This window comes from Scophthalmus maximus, chromosome 20 (genome assembly GCF_022379125.1).
Source record: "Scophthalmus maximus strain ysfricsl-2021 chromosome 20, ASM2237912v1, whole genome shotgun sequence".
Taxonomy (NCBI): Eukaryota; Metazoa; Chordata; class Actinopteri; order Pleuronectiformes; family Scophthalmidae; genus Scophthalmus; species Scophthalmus maximus.
The window spans coordinates 4,679,991-4,698,993 of record NC_061534.1 but is presented as its reverse complement, the minus strand read 5'-3'; the positions used below and the strand labels follow the sequence as shown (position 1 = coordinate 4,698,993).

Genomic DNA, 19,003 nt, shown 5'->3' with positions numbered 1-19,003 from the left:
CCAATGAAGTGAGCGCAATACCTTCAAAAAAGACATTCAAGTGCACATCCTCTTACGAGCCAATGCGTGCACTTTCAATTGGATTGCACGCGAACTCTGATGGCACGCGGCCACCACGTACACACGCTCGCACACGTGCGCACATCGGCATCGCTTCAGGATGAACAAAAAAAACATTGCACCGCAATTACATTAGCGTTAGCCGTGGCAGCAGGTCTGGACAAGAAGGCACCACGCCGTCTCTCTCTCTCTCTCTCTCTCTCTCTCTCGCGAAGACGTTGTCCTACTACGGTTTCATTTACATTAATCCGACTGAGTTTAATCTGGAATGCGGTCGAGCCCAGCGCTGGCAAGGCCCCCCGGATCAGGCAGAGCCCAAAAAAACCATCTGCGCCCAAACAAGTTCTTTGCCATTCAGAGCAGCGCGGGCTCCAAAAAGGAAGGGGTCTGGTTTTTTCCCCATGGAAGTTGGATACGTTGTTTTTTTTTTGTGTGTGCGACACTTAACTGAAAAAAATTGTGAACGGGTGTCCCTGCGCCACCAGAAGCTGGTACTTCTGTGTTTCCCACCGAGGCCAACGGCGGCCCAGAATGTCGGTGTATAGCCGGTGTGTGTCGTTGCGGATCTGTCTTCCTCCCTCTCGTACTCCCGGTCTAAGCCGAGCTCGCCCCTTCTGCTCTTCCGCCATTCTGAACCTGTCACACAAAAATTCTGGGTCTGGCGAAAGAGGATCTTTGTCACAGGAGGGCGCGCGCACGCACACACACACGCACACACACACGCACACACACACACACACACACACACACACAAAGCAACAGGAAGGCTACGAACACAACCAAATACCAATTACTACAGGGTGTGCAGCCTAGCAACCGGGCCACTGGATGTCATTGTCCCTCATCACATTTTTTTTTAGTTTTTTGTATGTCTCCGTGTGTGTGTGTGTGTGTGTGTGTGTGTGTGTGTGTGTGTGTGTGTGTCTGTACTTCCATCACTGTGAGGACCTGTTTGAGTGTTAGATCTGACAGAGTGAGGAATTTTTTGGGGGGGGAAAGTGAGGATGATTTTTGGGGCCGGCCGTCACAACTTCAAAGGGGCTGCGCGAGGGGTTAAGACTTTGCGCGTGTGTGTGTGTGTGTGTGTGTGTGTGTGTGTGTGTGTGTGTGTGATCCAGAATTTCTGTGTGACAGGTTTAGAATGGTGGAAGAGAAGAAGAGGGAATTCGGCTTAGAGGGAGCATGAGCGCGAGAGAGAACTACAAAGTGTTGTCGTCTGCTAACCGATAACTCGAGACTTAACTACATCATGACTTTGGTCATGTGATCTGCTGGATTTAAAACGGAGGTTCCTCGTGTCGTGTCCCATGCACCGTTTTGTTATCGGGAAATTTTGGTTACATGCTCACTGTTTCTTTGTCAATGTCGAAAGAAAAACTTTCTTTTGAGCATTTATACACTAAATAATGTCCGGATTTAAATGAACAGGTGATGAAATCCTTCAAAATCTCAATGTGAATTTCAACCATGTGAGTAGGAACCAGGAATCAGAAAATGCTTGTTTTAAATATCCGTGTTTGTGACAGGTCAGCAATAGAGACAGATGATTTCCAAATCATAATCGGCGGAATCTTTGATATTGATCGATGGAGAGACAAGAGTGGGAAAAGGTAAAGACAAGAAAAGGTGTCTCTTGTCTTTGCCTCTTTTTTTTTATCTCCTTTGCTTTTTGTTTTAGATTTTTCACCTGCTCTCATTTATGATTTATTAGGAGCCACACTCCACAGTAAGTTGCGCCTCTGACCCATTACCATGTAAAAGTAACCTCGCCATCCGCACGCAGGTGTGTCCGAGGCGCTTTCCCGAGGCCTAACAAAGGGCATCCTTAAAATAAAATAAAAAATCTGGTTTTTAGCAATTCAAAACCAGACGATGAAAGCGCTCTAATTCAAATAACATTTATTCATGAGTGGCGTCCTGTCTGCCGCCGACTCAGGTGACGATCTCCCAGGATGGTTCACGGGGAGAGAGAAAAAAAGAACAACATGCACATTGTGTCATTTTAATTAGAATCCTTGCTCTATTTGCTTTAATATTCATGGTAGTTTCTTTGTTCTCTCCTTTTTCTCTCTCCGACAGGTGCGTTATCCCTCGTCCTCTCCGCTCCTTTCTCTTTCAACGTCTTTTTTCATCAGATGCACACGAAGCTTTTGATGTTTTATCGCCACGTGTAAACCGAGGCAGCGGCAGCGGCAGCGGCGGCGGCGGCGGCTTCGCGCGCACGCGCACATGTTTGTGTCTGAGACATTTTTGTTTCAGGGGCACTTTTGTAGAATCTAATGAAAGATCCATGTCCGTCCTCATCCCCTCCCTCCGCTTCCCCTCGCTCTCCTCGCGGCCGTCCCGTCTTCTTCCTCTTTCGTCCCTCGCCTCTCCACGCGACCGTCCTCGCCCGTCGTGTCCCCGTTTCCTTCCTTCCTGTCGTCCCTCTTCTGGTGGCCGCTCTGACACTTTTTTTTTTCCATGTTGTGTTTCCTGTGGCATTTTGCACTCTTGCTGTTGGGCCAACAAATCATTCGGTATTAAGTCCACTAAGTTTAAACCAGCCGCCAAGGCTCGATGGTTCAAATGATGAGATCATCTGAGGACGGCTAAATTGTAGCTGGACAAAAAGCGTCGAGGCGCGGAATCAAAGAAGGAAAGAAAGAAATCAAATAGGTTGAAAATCTGTGTTTATGTTGGGCGACATTGTTATAACTTTTAGAAACAGTCCAGTCTTTGTATTTGTCCTTGCGTCTTTTTTTCTTATACTTCAGAAAAAATAATAATACCATAATGAGCAGCTGGCGTTCAACATCTGTCCCCCTCTGTACACGCTCGCCCTCGCGCCTCACGCGGGGTCATTCAAGTGCTGATGGTTCCGATCACGCTCTCCGTCCCGACAAGCCACGTCCCCGGCCCCCAGGGGAGGAGGCCCCCTGACGCATGAGCTGCCCCTTATTTCGGTGTGTCGGCGCTGGCGTGATTGACACCACTCGCGCCCGGCGAAAATGAGCTCAATTAACTGGAGTAAACACTCCAGAGGTTAAAAAAAAGAAAAAAGAAAAAAAAAAGTCTAGACGTGGCGCGGCGGGAGCACACACACACACACACACACACACACACTTATCGCGCTCATCCCCCTTTCACAATTGAGCTCCTTTATAGACCGGCTCTCTTTTTCTTAAGTTTCTTTTTTTGGCCTCCTCTTTTCTCGTCCTGCGACTCCTCCGAGTTCCCTTAATAAGCTCGTGCGATCGATTCTGGCTAGTTCCACAAAGCCCTACAGGAATACTTACAGCTCTCATTATGTGTGTGAGTGTGTGTGTGTGTGTGCGTGCGTGTGTGTGTGTGTGTGCGTGCGTGCGTGCGTGCGAGCGAGTGTGCGCGTTTGTCGATCCTGGCGGTGAACGCGTGCGCGAGGATAACTTTGTGTGCGAGCGCCTTCAACCGGAGCCCTCCGACGAGGAGCCGGTTGATTGAGATGGCCCCAATTACTCCCGGTGATTCATTGAGTGCGAGTGGACGCCGTCGCCGCCATCTCATTGTTGGCTGTATCGACAGGCTAATTAGTTGCCGGGGCGACCGCTTACACGCAGCTGTGTGTGTCAGTGAAATGACCCCACAAAGTCATATATATATATATATATATATATATATGTATATATATATATATATATGGGCCTGTGTGTGTGTGTCTGTGTCTGAGGGACACTGAGTGATCCGTTAACGAGAGACACTGTGTCGCGGTCACACTTCCCGAATTAATGAGACAGGACGCCGCCGCAGATTGTTCGGGTTTTTTCCTCGGCAGCGTTAGAAAGAGAAGGACCCACGCCACATAACTTACTAAACTTACTAAACTATACCAAGAGTGACCCAATGGTGTTTCCAAAAGTGTTATCATTTTGAATAAAAAGCCTTCCGCGACGAGTGAAACGCTTGAGGTGGACGTGGACGGATCCGATTCGAGAGCTACAGATTGAAAACACACGCAGAAGCAAAAACGTGGTGCCAAGATGCGACTGATCTAGTTATGGATCAGTAATCCATTACTAGATTCATCGGCAACTATTTTGATAATCGATGCATCGGTTTAGGAAAAATAATCTCTGATTTCCGCTTCTTCAGTGTGAATATCTTCTGGTTTCTTTGCTCCTCTATGACAGCGAACTGAATATCTTTGGGGTGTGGCCAAAACAAAAACATCACGTTGAAGTTTTTTTGTGAAACACGGTTGTCATTTCTCACAATTTTACGTCATTTTACGGACCAAACACCTACTCCATTGATCCAGAAAGTAATCGACAGATTAATCGATTATGAAAATAAGCGCTAGTTATAGCAATATATTGCTGTTGCTCTTGGCAACATTGAAAGTTAAACCCTAGGTTGATTTATTCCCTATTTTATTTCCTGATTTTACTCATCTTACTGGTCGAAACAAATCAAAACTTTCTTTCTTTTAAATGAATTTGTTTTACATTTTGGAAAGTCTCATATCTTATCGGTTATGTCGGTTACTTTTTCATCTCCATTTTTTCCCAAGCTCTCAAGAATATCTCAAGAATATCACAAACTTGGAAATTTCCACTGACCTCACTTAAACTCTGAACTGTATCAAACCTAAAGGGGAAAAGGAAAAAAAGAAAAAGACCCCTCTCTGTAACATTGTTCCGTGTAATGATTCCCCTTTTTTTCTCCCCCCTGGACACACCCTGGAAGCTGTGTGCTGTACAAACACGCTCAACTATCCTTTTCCCCCACATGGGAGACAAAATCCTGTCCCCCCCCCATGTCCGCCACAATGAATGAGTTGGCGGCTCTCACAGACAAGTCTGACCCCCCGGTGTGCGTTACGGATTATAAACATAGAACGATATCGCCTGACGTTATCGGTGAATTCATTGTATCATTCATTACACATTGGCTGATATCCAATATTTGATAATCAAAGTCCGATGCCAGTCCAGTTTATATATATATATATATATGTATAATTCTTCCAGATTCACTCCAATGAAAAGTGTTTGTTTGTTTGTTTGGCTGAAGGGCGGGTGGAGATGGAGGCGGAGATCATTTGCTTTTCATAGACCGCAAAATACTAATTGTATGTAATCTTTGGGAACAAGGATGAGTCCAAGGTGTTCAATTAATAATCCCGTCTAATATCCCAGGAGAGAACATTTTAACACAATGTGCTACAAGAGTTCTCACCGATGCATCACAGGAAGCAAAGTTGTTTCTTATTCATACAGGAACTTGATTTCCTGTTGTACACTTACTGTATATGGCATGTACACTGCAGTTGGGAGGGCAGAAGGGGTAAAGGGGCAGAACGCTGTGGGGAGAAAGAGGGCGTGGTTGACAAGTCCGCGGTTGACTAGTTGTGAAGAAAAGACCCTAATCTGGGAGGAGGCCGGAGTTGGCATAACATCACCTTTTTCTCTCTCTTTTTTCTTTTATTCTTCTTTTGCTCCACCACTCCAATGTCCTTCCTTCCTTTTCTCCCGTCTCCTTTTCCTTTCCCTCTCTTTTTCCACGTGCTGCTTGGATTTTTCAAAACATTTCCTGTGTCGTCCTTCCGCTTTGTCTCTCTCCTTTCATGTCCTCGACAACTGGAGAGTTGACTGTGAGACACATTTGCTTTATTCCCGGGTCACAAATGTTCAACAGCGGATGATGAGTTCACTGTTTTTCATTATTTTACATTCTGACAGAAAGAAAGAAAATATTAATGCAAGTAATTATTGTTGTTTTTTTTCTACCTTTGGATCGTTTGAAAATGTTTCCCTCGGTCAATACATATGAATTATTAATTTAAACCGACTGCTAAAATGCATGAACAACATTGAATGTGATGTCGGAACTGACCTGACACTTGTGGTGACAACACGTTGTCCCGAAACCAATTTTATGAACGCAACATTTCAAATTTGCCCGTCCGACCTGACACTGTAAGCTCCGAAACGAGTTATCCGAGTCCACGCGTTCATAAGCAACTTCAATTACTCCGCCCCTCTCTGAAACTCTCATTTTAATTCATTTCCTTGACACGCACCGCAAAAAAACCCAACAGGCAATCACAGCTAAACAAATTAAAAGCACACATCCAATAGAACATAACCAGAAACACTATTAATTGCACAACAACTGAGTCGCAGTGATTTTCTTTTAATGGAATATTTGATCGGGAAATGAATTATTCAAACGAGGAAGTGATTAATCTGTTGTTTGTGATAAGTCAGTGTCTTTCCCTGGTATGTCTCTGTTTTCTCCACGTCTCAGACTCAACAGTACTAAATGATTTCTTCAATTTTTTTTTTCCCCCTCTCCGCAGTTTCCCCTCAGGAGCCCACAGTCTACTGTCGATCCAACGCCTACCCCAAAGGTTTCTACTGCAGCTGGCACCAGCTGTACGCAACGTACATCCCCACCACGTTTGAAGTGGACGTACAGTAAGTGACCGGTTTTTGTGTGTGTGTGTGTGTGTGTGTGTGTGTGTGTGTGTGTGTGTGTGTCCGGGTGCAACTCGTGAATTTGCATCTTCTGTGTCATTTCCCGTACTTTGGTGTGACATGCAAAGACCATGGTTGCTTTAAAAGACTAGAATTAAAGGTCAGTTCATGACAACTTCCTTCTTACTTTTGACGTGTGATCGCCTTTATTATGTGGTGGTAACGCTGAAGTCACCAAAGTAGCTGCTGGAAACTACAGCGTCGCTGTAGCAACGAAGCAGGTTTCACACATGTGGTCGTGAAATACAAGGGTTTGGCCAAAACTGTGCCAAACCTTTAATTGTGCCAAAATGCCAAAACATAAACCACTTCAGGGAGAAAATGAATGAACAGGACAAGTTTGTTTTTTTGTTAAAAAAGGAAATTGAGGACAGAAAATACTGTTCACAGTTTTTTTACTAAATTAGTTTTTTCTCATGACCATGATCATCATCCTCTATTGGCTTTTAAAACAGAATATAACAAAACCAGATAGTGTCTATGGAAAATGAAAAACAAAAAAACGTCGACCATAAATGTCCAATAGTTGTTTTTTTTAACATATTACGAAAATATATTATGCATATCATTACATATATATATATATTAGATAGTATAATCTCGGGCTTAGTCATTTTAAAACCATAAAGTCAAGCAAGAAATCCCCACATGTAAAGGACACGGTGACAAAAGTTTAAAATGCAAATCCAAATGAACGTGTTTTAAAGATCTTTTTTTTCTTTGGTGCTTGTAATTAAAAAAATGTCCCCAGGTTGCATTAACGCATGCAGTCTCACATCTCTGTCTCACTCTCCCCGGGTGTCCAGGCGTGGTTTCTTTTTGTGACAGGACAGTAGGTGGATCTTAAATATTCAAAATGTGTTGATGGGGACCCGGTGAGTCTGTCTCTGTCATGTTCTCTTTGATATTCCCAGATCACAGAGTCCCACGGCGCACACCCGCAGCAGGTGGACTCATTAATGTTGTAACGCCGGTATTATTCTGTTTGCATAGTAATGAGGAGTGAGGCAGGGAGACGGAGAGACGCATAAATGAAGAGGACTATAAAGAGATTAGCAGAAGAGGGTGCCAGCCAGTGCCGTTAATTGTCCGGGCAGGTTTTTGGTTTCGCACATAGCATTCAACAGGTGTAGTGACGCTTATTTAAATATGTTGCAAGCATTTATTAATTGCATTCATTCATTTAAAGACATCCACGAGATCCTGTAGGACTGTAGTTGTCCTGGTAACGCTGACAGAATTCCGATTTAGAGCATGATTTCTGCAAGTCCTGCAAGATCGCAGTGGTGAAACTCAACAAAAGAAGACTTCATGTCCCACGCGCCAGCCGTCCTGGTCTGTGCAGCAGGCGCTACAGTCAGCAGTTTTGTAATGTTGGACTGAAAATGATGACCCGTCTCTGATATGCGACACCCCCCAAAACAAGTAAACGTGGGAATCCAGTCCAATTCAGTTCAATTCAATACGCTATTGCCGTGTCAAAAATAAATGGATTAGAATTTGTCTTAAAAGGCCTCGCCCGATTCCGTCTCTCTTTCTTCTGCATTTTTGCTCAGGCCGACGTGTTGCTTCTCCTCACCTTCCTCCTTCCCCTTTCTCTGCAGACATAACCAGCGTTCGCTGGAGGTGCAGAAAGACTCCGTGCACAAGAACCGCTGCCACGTGCGGTTCCCCGAGGTCTTCTCCAGCTTCCCTTACAAAGTCAACGTGACGGCGGTCAACGCCCTGGGGAAAGCCTCGACCACCATCTCCTTCGAGGAGTCCACTATAGGTGCGTGACATGATAACCGCCGCAACTTCATTTCTGCTGTTTGGTCCGCATCAATATTCATAAGGTGGCGAATGAACTAGGCGTTTGTAGCACCACATGATTGGGTTATCGCTTTCTGGTGAGGTTTCTCCCCCTCGAAAATCTAATGGTTCCGATTCAAGTCTTGAGTTCCACGGGTTCACTGGGAACACGCTTGATATTTAGGACATTTTCGAGATACCTCCCCCTAACTCACGCAGCCTGCACAACAATAACGCATTTCGAATAATAATAATACCGACCGAAGTTCCGAGTGTCGCGGCATCTCCGTCACGGATGCCAACCCTTGAGCAATTTTACATTTTTGTTTTTTTGGGGGGGGGGGGGCTGGCGACCACAGATGACTTGATTTAATTCGCTTCTGTTTCCCTCTGGAGTTTTTTTGTCGCACACACACACGTACAGTAGCCAGCCACGCTCGCGTTGCCAGACAGACGAAGAAAAAGTTAAAGATCCAATGGCCAAATAAATGTCACTCGGCTGAAAGGAGAGAGCGCAGCTTTTTCTCTCCCGTCCGTTCCACCAGCAGCGTTGGAGTCCATTAGCGAGAAAAACCCCACTGGCTGTGCACCCATGTCGTTACCGAAGGCTCTAGATAATAAACAGGCCACCTCTGGACCTTTTTTCCTGCGGCAGACGGTATTTCATTTCGGACTTGGACGGGACGCGACACCTTACGGTAAATCAATGGTCCCGTTTCGTTCGCCGCTGAAAAGGTGCTAAACACACCGGCTGCATTCCCCTTTTAATTCTGAAATGAACCTTTAAAAGTTGGCTGCCTTTAAGTTGCTTTTTTATTTTTGTGAGTACTTCTCTTTTTCTTTTTTCTTTTTTAAAGCAGTTTCGATTGTGAAGTTTTTGTTCACCGGCGCCGCGGCGGGAAAGGGGGCCACATAATAACAGCGAAGGCTCTTAGAATTCATAAGCGGCTCAGGCTTGGAAAGCAGTGGAGAGGAGAAATTCATTTTAAAGAAAGGAATGAGGAATACTTTGGCAGATAAGGGGAAGTGCTGCCGGCAGTCCTCAGCGCCGTTGTGTTGCTCGGCGAGTGCGATACGGGCGTGCGTGACGGATAAACACACACACACACACACACACACACACACACACACACACACACACACTGAGACACCGACAGGGTCGGTGAGCGATTGTGGGGAGGGGAGTCGGCTCAGGGGGTGTATTGAAAAAGAGTGTGTGTGTGTGTGTGTGTGTGTGTGTGTGTAGGCCTGCACACAAGTAACCAAATGAGGCAGTGACATGCTCTGCCAAGCCCAGGACACAGGACTCATGAAAATGCTAATGCTAGCCGGATTAGCGCGGCCTTGGCCGAGGAAATATCCCACAACTATTGGCGATTTGCAAAATACCCCACTGCTCCTTTCTTTCCCTTTTCATTCCCGCACGCCCTTCTTGTGACTTTGTACTTCTTTTCACTCTCTCTCTCTCTCTCTCTCTCTCTCTCTCTCTTTCCCATCTTATCCCCCCCCCCCCCCCCCCCCCCCCCCCCCCCGTCTCCCTCGCCGCGCCTCCCTCGATTCCGTCGCTGACGTCGGGCACGTCGTACCCCAGATGGAGTTCGCAGAACGTCGCGCACGTCTTCCGTCCGCCCGATTGCTTTCAGACGGGATTTCTACAGTTTTCTTCCGGAGAGCCTAAAATCTTCAATGTCTCCCCTGTTTTTTCTGGTCTTTGTCAGTAATGAGTGTGACCGATGAGGAGTAACGGGTGTTGTCGTTGGTCACAGAGAAGGAAATGAGCTTTAAAGTACACGTTTTCAAATTCATCACGATCATTTTGGACATGGTCTCGCCCTCCTCCGCTCCAATGTCGCCCCTCATGTTTCTTTACTTTTCTGTTTCATATTGTTTGCCCCCCCTCTCTCTCCCTCCCTGCTCCCCCCCCCCCCCCCCCCCCCCCCCCACCCTCATCTCCCCTCCTCTGCATTCCTGCATTGTTAAAAGTCTCTCTCACGCCATCCGGACTCGTAAGTCACATTCATTTTCGGGGACAACGAGGCACGTCGTAAATAAATAAAACAATTTCATGCTTCCCGGTGCACTTCTGACTTCCGAGTGGGAGTAAGACAATTCGCGACTGTCCCTGTTCAGCCGACCACAGCTGGGATGGAATTAGATGAGATGAGGTGGTGCGTGCGTGTGTGTGTGTGTGTGTGTGTGTGTGTGTGTGTGTGCGTGTGTGTGTCTGTGTGTTTGTGCGTGCGTGCGTGCGTGCGTTGCATGTGTGTGTACAGTTTCAGAGAGATCCCTCAAGGAAGCGCCAGACTCATCAAACGATAGATTAAAAACCTTCTTCTGTCACAGTGATCAAACGACAACTGGAGTGCAAAGGCTTCTACTGTTGAACCATTAATAGGTATAACAAAGAAATGTTCCTTTTTTCCCGTCAGCTCTAACGTAAGGTCCACCTGGGCACCTGCTGTCATTCAGCGCGACGCTGCTAATTCGGTCGGATCAGAAGGATCGTAATGCAACCCTCATTCCAAAAGGGGGAACATAAACGACAGTGGCTGTTCAACAGCATCACTAAATCCACCGTCACTTATGTCATCCTTTAAATTAATAACGGGGGGGCGGAGTGCTCGAGTTCTGGGTTAATGTGAGGTCGCTCTGTGGCAGGTTCCGTGGAGAGACAAAAAGTGACCCGGGTCTCGGGAGTAGCCAGCGCTACAGCTACAGGCAAATCTCCAGGCTGCACCGACAAGGTGGTTTGTTTCCTCAAGACTATTTATGTAGCGGAAATCATAGAAATTGTGCTTGTCGTTGATATTCCGCTGACTCCGGCAGACTCGGCTCTCTCCACAAGAGGAGGTCAGAGGTCGGCGTCGGCCTCCCAAGAGAGGCTTAGAGGAGAAGCGCTAATTGCTGCCATGCACAAAACCTACAAAAAAAGAGCAATTGTCTCCAGGAGATGCAGCTGATTTCTTGAAGACCAGTCAAGCAGAGAGTAAAAGAAATAGCTAGCCGACGAAAGCACCCGATCGCCGTTGACCCCCTTCCTTGAATGACGACATGACACAGACACACAGTCGATGGTATAGTCCCATCAATTGTTTTCCACATTGTTTTCCACAATTTTTGTCCACTTTGGCGTGTCACAACATTTGCATAAGGGAAGTGGATGGATTTGATGGAATTCACATTCTTGCCGCAGGCATTGCACATGCTGTAGCCTTAATATGCGCAAAAAATGTGGGTATTTTTAAGATAGCAGGCAATTTGTTTTACCCGTTTTGTTTCATTTTTCATTTTGTCTGTCATTGGGGTCTTTTTTTTTCTCGTAAGATGTCACTGCAGATCGAGGCGCTCTCGCTCTACCCGCTCTTCCCATTTGTTCAAGTGCACCGCCAACGCCGTCATCCAGCGCCTGAGTAGATGTCCGCATTTTTTGTTCTTTGTTTTTTTGTTTTTTTTTTTGTTTTTTTTTGAAAAAGCCATTTATTACAGAGCAAAGACGGCGCGGTGCGAGGGCGCGGGAGAGAGCAGCCGTGGAGATTTTACATGTCCTTTTTTTCTGTGTCATGCATTAAGCAAAAGAACTAGACGGCACAAAATAATGGATTTAGAAACACTAAACGGTACGGCGAGCTGAGGTCAGACTCTTTCTGTCGTACCTGTTCACAAATCTCCAGCGAAGAAAGAAAAAAGGGAAGGGATGGGCCGCAGCGACGGTTGCGATGTGACACTCATAAACCAAAGAAGGAGCAGGAACAGTGATGTGGATGCAAATTTGAATGAGCAGCGTGGGGGGGGGGGCGCGACTGACGTTTCTAGGCCAAGCGTGGACGGATACAGCGACGGGATCTGATAAGACGAGATCCTTATGATCATACTGACATACTGTATTATTATTATTTATTATTTCTTTCTTTTTCTCTCCTTCTATTTTTAGCCACCCATGTTTTATCCCAACATTTTATTACTTTAATGCAATGTATGCATCAGTACATCTATCGACGTGCAACATTCCTTTCCGTTCCACGGGCCCTGGCAGTCTCCGAGCCCTCGGCAGCTGGATGTCTCGGCGTTTCTCAGATTGTTTCCCTGAGAGCCGCGTCGGTCGGCGGAGTCAAACTCCCGTCGTCTCGGTGGAATTCTTCATGACAGAGGAGGTCCTTTCTTTTCCCTCTTCCTTCTTTTCTTCTCTTCTCTTCTCTTCCCGCCCCGCCCGAGTATTATCGGCTGCGCTCGGTCAGATTTCAGGTGCCTTCCCAGAGGTCGTCAGAGAGGAGGAGATGTGTTTTCATCGCTCATGCAACACAAAGCTAACGCTCTGTGTTTCAAGTCGGATGAATACTTCAGGAGCCTCTGGGACATCCCGCCCATACAGAGTCATTCTCTCTCCGTTTTTGTTCTGCGCTCGCATGTTCCGCCGGCCGAAGCCGATGTGAACAAAGGGGAGAATTTTTTCTGGCTCTCTGCTCTCCGCTGACCCTAACTCGGGTTTCGCGGCTGCCTTGCTGCATCCCCTTTTCTTCCTTTCTCTCTCCGGGGCGCCCACAGACTGTGAGAAGCCAACGCCATCTCCGAGTTTTCCAAGCGCACGTCAACCCCTGTGCGACGCGCGTCTTGATAGAGTCGGCGACGCCGTCAAGTTTTGTCTGTGCGATGATGAGACCCGGCGAGTCGTGGGCGGGGATGCGACGAGTATTGGAACGTCGTCCGTCTCGCACATCAACACCGGGAATCAATGACGCTGAGCAAGAGACGAGCCATCGGGGTTTTTACCCAAAGAGGAGAATGATGCATTCTTACATATTTCATATTTCAATCTTAAGTTGCAAGACCGTGACAACGGTCATCTAGTGCGACGTATGACTAGCCGAACAACGATTGCTAAATTAACCGCCGACTATTTTCATGATGGTTTAATCATTTTTTTTTTAAATTTTAATAAGTTTAGTATGTCATTTTTATGGGGGGGGGAAATCTCAAATTTCAGCCTCTTAAATGTGAATATTTTCGGGTTTCATTGCTCCTCTGTGACAGTAAACCGCAAATGTTTTGTGGGTGTGGACAAAACAAAATAATCATCTTCGGGTTTGGGAAAGCACCATAGACATTTTTCACCATTTTATGGACCGAGAAAATAATCGACGGATTAATTCATCGTGAGAATAATAGTTAGTTGCAGCCCTAATATCATTATATTTCTCTCATCTTGGTCCTCTGATTTTGGTTATACTGCCATTCCTTTTTCTATTTATTCCTCTTTTCCCTGTTTAAAAAAAACTACAAAAAGAAAAAACCTGCTTGCTCCATTATTGTGCCTTTATTGATGCGGTGAGGGGAAAAGTTTAAATTTGCCGTCCTGTAGTTTTTCAGCCAAGCTGTGCACTGATGTTTGGGGCCGCATCCAATAGCTGTTGGCCACTGCTCAAACTGAATTATGGATTTTTTTTTTGATTTCCAGAGCCGTACAAACAATAAATTGACTTCTAATCGAGCCCAGACAAAAGAAAACGTGTTTTTAATGTTGTAGGTTGGCGCGGTGCTGTGTTGAACAGGAGTTCACGCGCAAGGCGCAGTGCGAGGCTTGTTTTTTCACTGCTACAATGTGAATATGTTTTCAAACATGGGTATTATTTTTCTCAGTCTTTTGAAAGTTCCCCCCAGAGCCACGGAGGACATGCCACTTTGTACTCGCGACCACCCGGGAGCCCCCTGTGAATAATTGAAAAAAATATGATTGGTATCATAATTGTTCCCGTCGTCCCCCTACAGTCAAACCGGACCCGCCAGAGCGAGTGACGGCGACGCCCATCCGCTTCAACGCTCGGAGGCTGGAGGTGTCCTGGCACAGCCCCGCCACCTGGCCCGACATCGACAACTTCCCCCTGAAATACTTCCTTCGATACCGGCCGCTCATCCGAGACCAGTGGCAGCATGTGAGTAGAGCGCCCCGTGTGTGTGTGTGTGTGTGTGTGTGCGTGTGTGCGCGCTACGTGTGCGTTATTCACGCATCATCATTCATAAGCGGGCCCGGGATGGCATGCGAATTCCGGTCTGGAAAAAGGGTCTTGCGCTCAGCGGAGCCAACGGAATCATACGCCCGAGTTTCACTGGCCCCGTCCTGAAGGATTCCTGTGTCGCGCCTCGGGCCAAAAATAAAAGGGGCTGATAAATGATCGAGAGTGTTTGTTCAGATCTCCATTACCGAAAGCTGTAAGTCAACACTGGAAAACACCTGCTCGAGTGTGAGTCATTATATGATATTCGGAAACCTCCGGTTATTATTGCTGGAAAGCGCTGCTTTGAAGTAGCAGAGCTACCTTTCCACCTATCACAGACTGAGTTTCATCTCTTTGCAAATAACATTCTAAGAGGCTCTATAGATTTTCTTTCAATAGTATTTATTCAGCCAACTGCAGACATGAATCCTACCAGAAGAAAAGAAGTGTCCTGACCCAGAGAGACGCCTCGGCTCCAACCTGTAGCAGTTTCAGTTTGATCCGAGGTCGGACAGACACAACCGCCCTCACCTGCCCGTGTTACTGTATCTGGCCCTTTTCTCGTGGGCTCGGTTCCCCGAGGGCGTCATTCACACAGTCAAAGAAAAGCACATCTGTCCACTGTAGAATTCCAGGGATGAAAAGCTGTGTGTCTAACGCTGCGACGCCCTTATCACGGCACGATCTGTAACTCGGGTTACAGATCCCCGCACGCAAACCCACACGCGCAGCTATATGAATTATAGATCGATATACATGTTTAGGGTTGTTTTTTTTTCTGTATTTCTTTCACTCTTTCCATTCCTGTTTCCTGTTTCCATCTTTTTTCTTTCTGTTTTATTCGTCTTTCCTATGTCTGTCTTTCACCATCACTTTCTTTGCTTTGAACCATTGTGGAGGAGTTTTTTCCTCTGTGGTATTTTTTTGTATATTTTTGTTCAGTCTAATACACGTAATATACACGTAAAGTAATACATGGTAAGCTCCCACCGTAGCTGATGCCCTCCACTGCGATGAACTGGGAGCTCACAGTTTGTAATCGATCAGCAACCCCAAAAAAAAGGGAGTCCCAGCCGTTGAAGTGATTCAAGTGCAGGGATCAACTGGACAGGAATTGCTCCGGTTTTTTCCTTTTTACTGTTCCAACACGATTACGAAGCGGAAGATGGCGCTTTTTGGCCTCTGTGAACTTGATAGGCATTCTCATTTCGGACTCATGAAATCATTAATCTTGCAAGTGCATGAGTATAGAGAGACGCACTGGAACTACAGCAACTCAACTAGTTATTCACACGTTGCTCACCACTCACGCGTCTCTGTAAAAAAACATGCACGTGTCTTAACACATGTAAAGACGTACTGCTACATCCACTCTCTCTCTCTCTCTCTCTCTTTATGTCTCCATGTGTCTCTGTGTCACACTCACACACACACACACACACACTCACGCACGCACGCAGCACTCACACCGCAGAAAGTTGTGATGAGGCCCCCCCCCCCTGATCTTTGCGGCCCCGGAGCCGTTGATTAAGCCTGACACGCACTCTCTCAAGTGTTCTCTCTCTCTCTCTCTCTCTCTCTCTCTCTCTCTCTCTCTCTCCCCGCGCTCACCGCTAATCAATCAATATGCGAGCTGAACGCACGGCGTGAAGGGTGGGAAACCTTAAGTCAATATTTGGATTGGGTAAGAACACATAATTTGGAAATTGCATAAATGCAGTCGATGACAGCTGAAAAATGCAGGCTTTTCTTTTTTCTTTTTTTTTCCTTTGCTGTTTTCGCAGAGCTCGTTGGATGAATGTGTCCGTGTGGCCGTGGTCTTTTTTAATTTTTTGCAGCACTCAGTGCGGGTTTTTGGTCAGAGCTCGGAGCGCTGTGGCCGCTGCTCTTCTGTTCCCTTTCATTAGGTGTTGGGAAACAGTGTCGGCAGAGTTCTCGATTGCTACAGATAGTGTGCGATGCAGTTAACACATTGATGTTGGCTTATGGAACTTGATATCAATTCGAGAGCGCTCTTGCAAACAGGTCAGTTTGTAATGGAAAGAGTGAAAACCAGCACTGTGAGGGTTTTTTGTGGGGGGGGGGGATTTTAATTTGGAATCACCCGCCACTGTAGTATCCCACTGTCGCGGAAGACATGTAGATTTCAAATTGTCACGGCAGGAATCACCGAGTGGGGTTTTTAACGAGGCCGTCGAGATAAGATACGCCGTTTCTATACATCGTTAATTGTGGCCTCAGAGGTTGAATACTAATTGAAGTGCTCGGAGTCGCTCAGGAATTTGCCGTTAATGCGGTGTGACAGCGGAATTGGGGGGGCGAGAATGGCCGTCCGGGTGAAATGGAAAAACAGGCTCTGGTGGCGGCTGACATTCATAGACGAGTGTGACCATTTTGTGTCAAACCAGCGATTCATACGTGTCCTAGCGACGAGGGGGGCAAAGAAAGAAAAACTTGAAGCGCGTTATTGCATTTGAATATGCTAAATGAAAGCATATAAGTCCGACACCACGGAGCACTGGAAGGAGAATGGATGATGGGTGAGAGGTGAGAGGTAGAGAGGAGGGGGAAAAAGGAAAGAGAGAGAAACTGGCGCGCAGAGGGGAGCGGGACAAAATGTATGGAGGAAAACGTCAGCTTCAAATAGACGAATGGATGAAAGCGGTGGGGGAGGGCACGACGGGGCTACTTTGAAAAGTGAAGTCACATAAGCTATCGGTTACAAGGTGTTTCAAGTTAAAGGGAGAGGAGGACGAAGGAAAGAACAGAAACACAGGAAAACTTCTGGAATATGTTAAGACCCCTGAATCGCAGCAGAAAGAAGAGAGAAATCGTGAGGAAGACATAACGCATATAGAAGAGAACAAACAATTGTGTTTTTTTTGCGTATGTGCAAATAGAAAGACAGAAGAAAAGAAGGATTTGTAAACAGGAAGTCAGAACGAAAGAGAGGATGTAAGGCGGGAAACGGGAAATGCAGATATAGATTTATATGGGAGGTTCGGCGATTGACAGCATTTAATTGATTGTCAATGATTGACAGGCTGGAAAAAAGCTGGCGATGGCGACGCTTCTGCCGTATTCATGCAAAAAAAAGAGTGTTGAACTTTTTTTAAAGAACCTGGTGCCAACAGTTTATATCGTCTCGTGATAATTGTAAGTGATGCAGACTTTTTCACAGTAGCATGGACAAAAAAAAAAATCATGCAAAAATTGTGAATGATTGTCAAACCTTGAGAAAACCTTTTAGGGCCCAAAAGTCCCAAGCCCTATTCTTGAAAGATAATATTCGATAATGTGGTTGAATGTTTTTTTCCGTCCTTAGAGCCTCAAAATTTGATCCCATCAAAGAAAAAAAACCAAGTAACTAAAAGGGATCTGGCCATTTCGTATTTGTAAGAAGCTACACTAGGACGTTAGTCCGTGATGAATTGATTTGGGGGCGGGCATCCCTGTAACGCCGTGTTATTGAATTGGTTGTTTTGTCGCTTCGCAGCGGCGTCCTGAGGCCGGTACAGAGAACAGTGACTGATGAGCAACAAGATCCGTTGCACACACACACACACACACACACACGGATGTTGGAATCTGGACGTGGCACCATCGCTTATTGACACACGTCACTTGACGTGATACACCGATGTCGTATTTTGTCCAGGAAAAGTGGCAATTTCATCACATTCGCTCCCCGGACGTGGGGCGCTGCTGTAGCTTGAGTGCTGCTTCTGTCCGCGTGTGAGCCACAGGCTTTGATTTACACAAGTTAAACGACGGGTCACTCCTTCTTTGCACTTAAGTGAGTGATCACAAAGGCCAAAAACGTCGATCTATTGGCTCCTTTAATTTAGAAGCGGCTTGAAATTCCGCACAGCACCTCTTAACACCATTGCCGTCGCCCTAATCTGCAGCTGAGAGGTTGATCGACAAACGAAATTGACACGTGAAACCCAAACCCGGTGTGCCTGCAAATGTTCTGTGAGTCGTTCCGTTTCCCATGGCCTCGCGTTCACGTTTCACTCTGCTGAGATGTGAACCCCCCCCCCCTCCCCCAAGCTGAGCTCTCACAGCAATTAAAGCAACGGTCCAGTAACCCGTGATAAGGAACAATTGCAGATTGCTCAATATCGTCTTCGTGGTATTAAAACTTCATCTGCTGCGCTGTAATTGCCCTTTGGGGGATTACGCTGAACTCCATTCCGCCGAAAAACATGCGGACACGCTCTCACGCATGGGGAAAAAAGTGCAAACCGTGCACAAGACAGATGCATATGCACGCCGGTGTGCATGCAAATAGACGCACGTGCAAAAAACAAGCCTGCATACAATCGAATACTTACAAAGATTGGTACACCTGCAAGTGCCCTTGCACTCGTATACATGAGTGCACATGTAATAACAGCAAACACACACAGTCCCAGATTTACAGTATCGCGCACACAGACGGTCAACACATAGAGAAATGGCACATTTCCGATTGTTTTCATTGTTGTTGTATTTTTGCACAATCCGTGTCACTTTGGCTTAATTATAGTGCAGTCATGTTTTTGTTTCAAATCATAATAGAACAAGTCGTCTGGATTTTTTTTGACTGCATCGGTCGGGGCTCGAACCCGCGGCCTCCGGAACGGGAGACGGACGCGCCAACCGCGAGGCCCACACACAACC

General features: G+C 46.3%; 1 protein-coding gene across 3 annotated transcripts in view; it reads left to right on the top strand.

The window, feature by feature from the left end:
• cntfr (ciliary neurotrophic factor receptor) overlaps positions 1–19,003 on the top strand; it is a 185,969-nt gene that overhangs the window by 149,819 nt on the left and 17,147 nt on the right. For all 3 annotated transcript variants that reach the window (XM_035608637.2, XM_035608639.2, XM_035608640.2), the window contains 3 exons: positions 6,380–6,497; positions 8,162–8,328; positions 14,112–14,275. In XM_035608637.2, the coding sequence (XP_035464530.1) occupies positions 6,380–6,497; positions 8,162–8,328; positions 14,112–14,275 (449 nt within the window). The remainder of the gene's footprint in view (positions 1–6,379; positions 6,498–8,161; positions 8,329–14,111; positions 14,276–19,003) is intronic.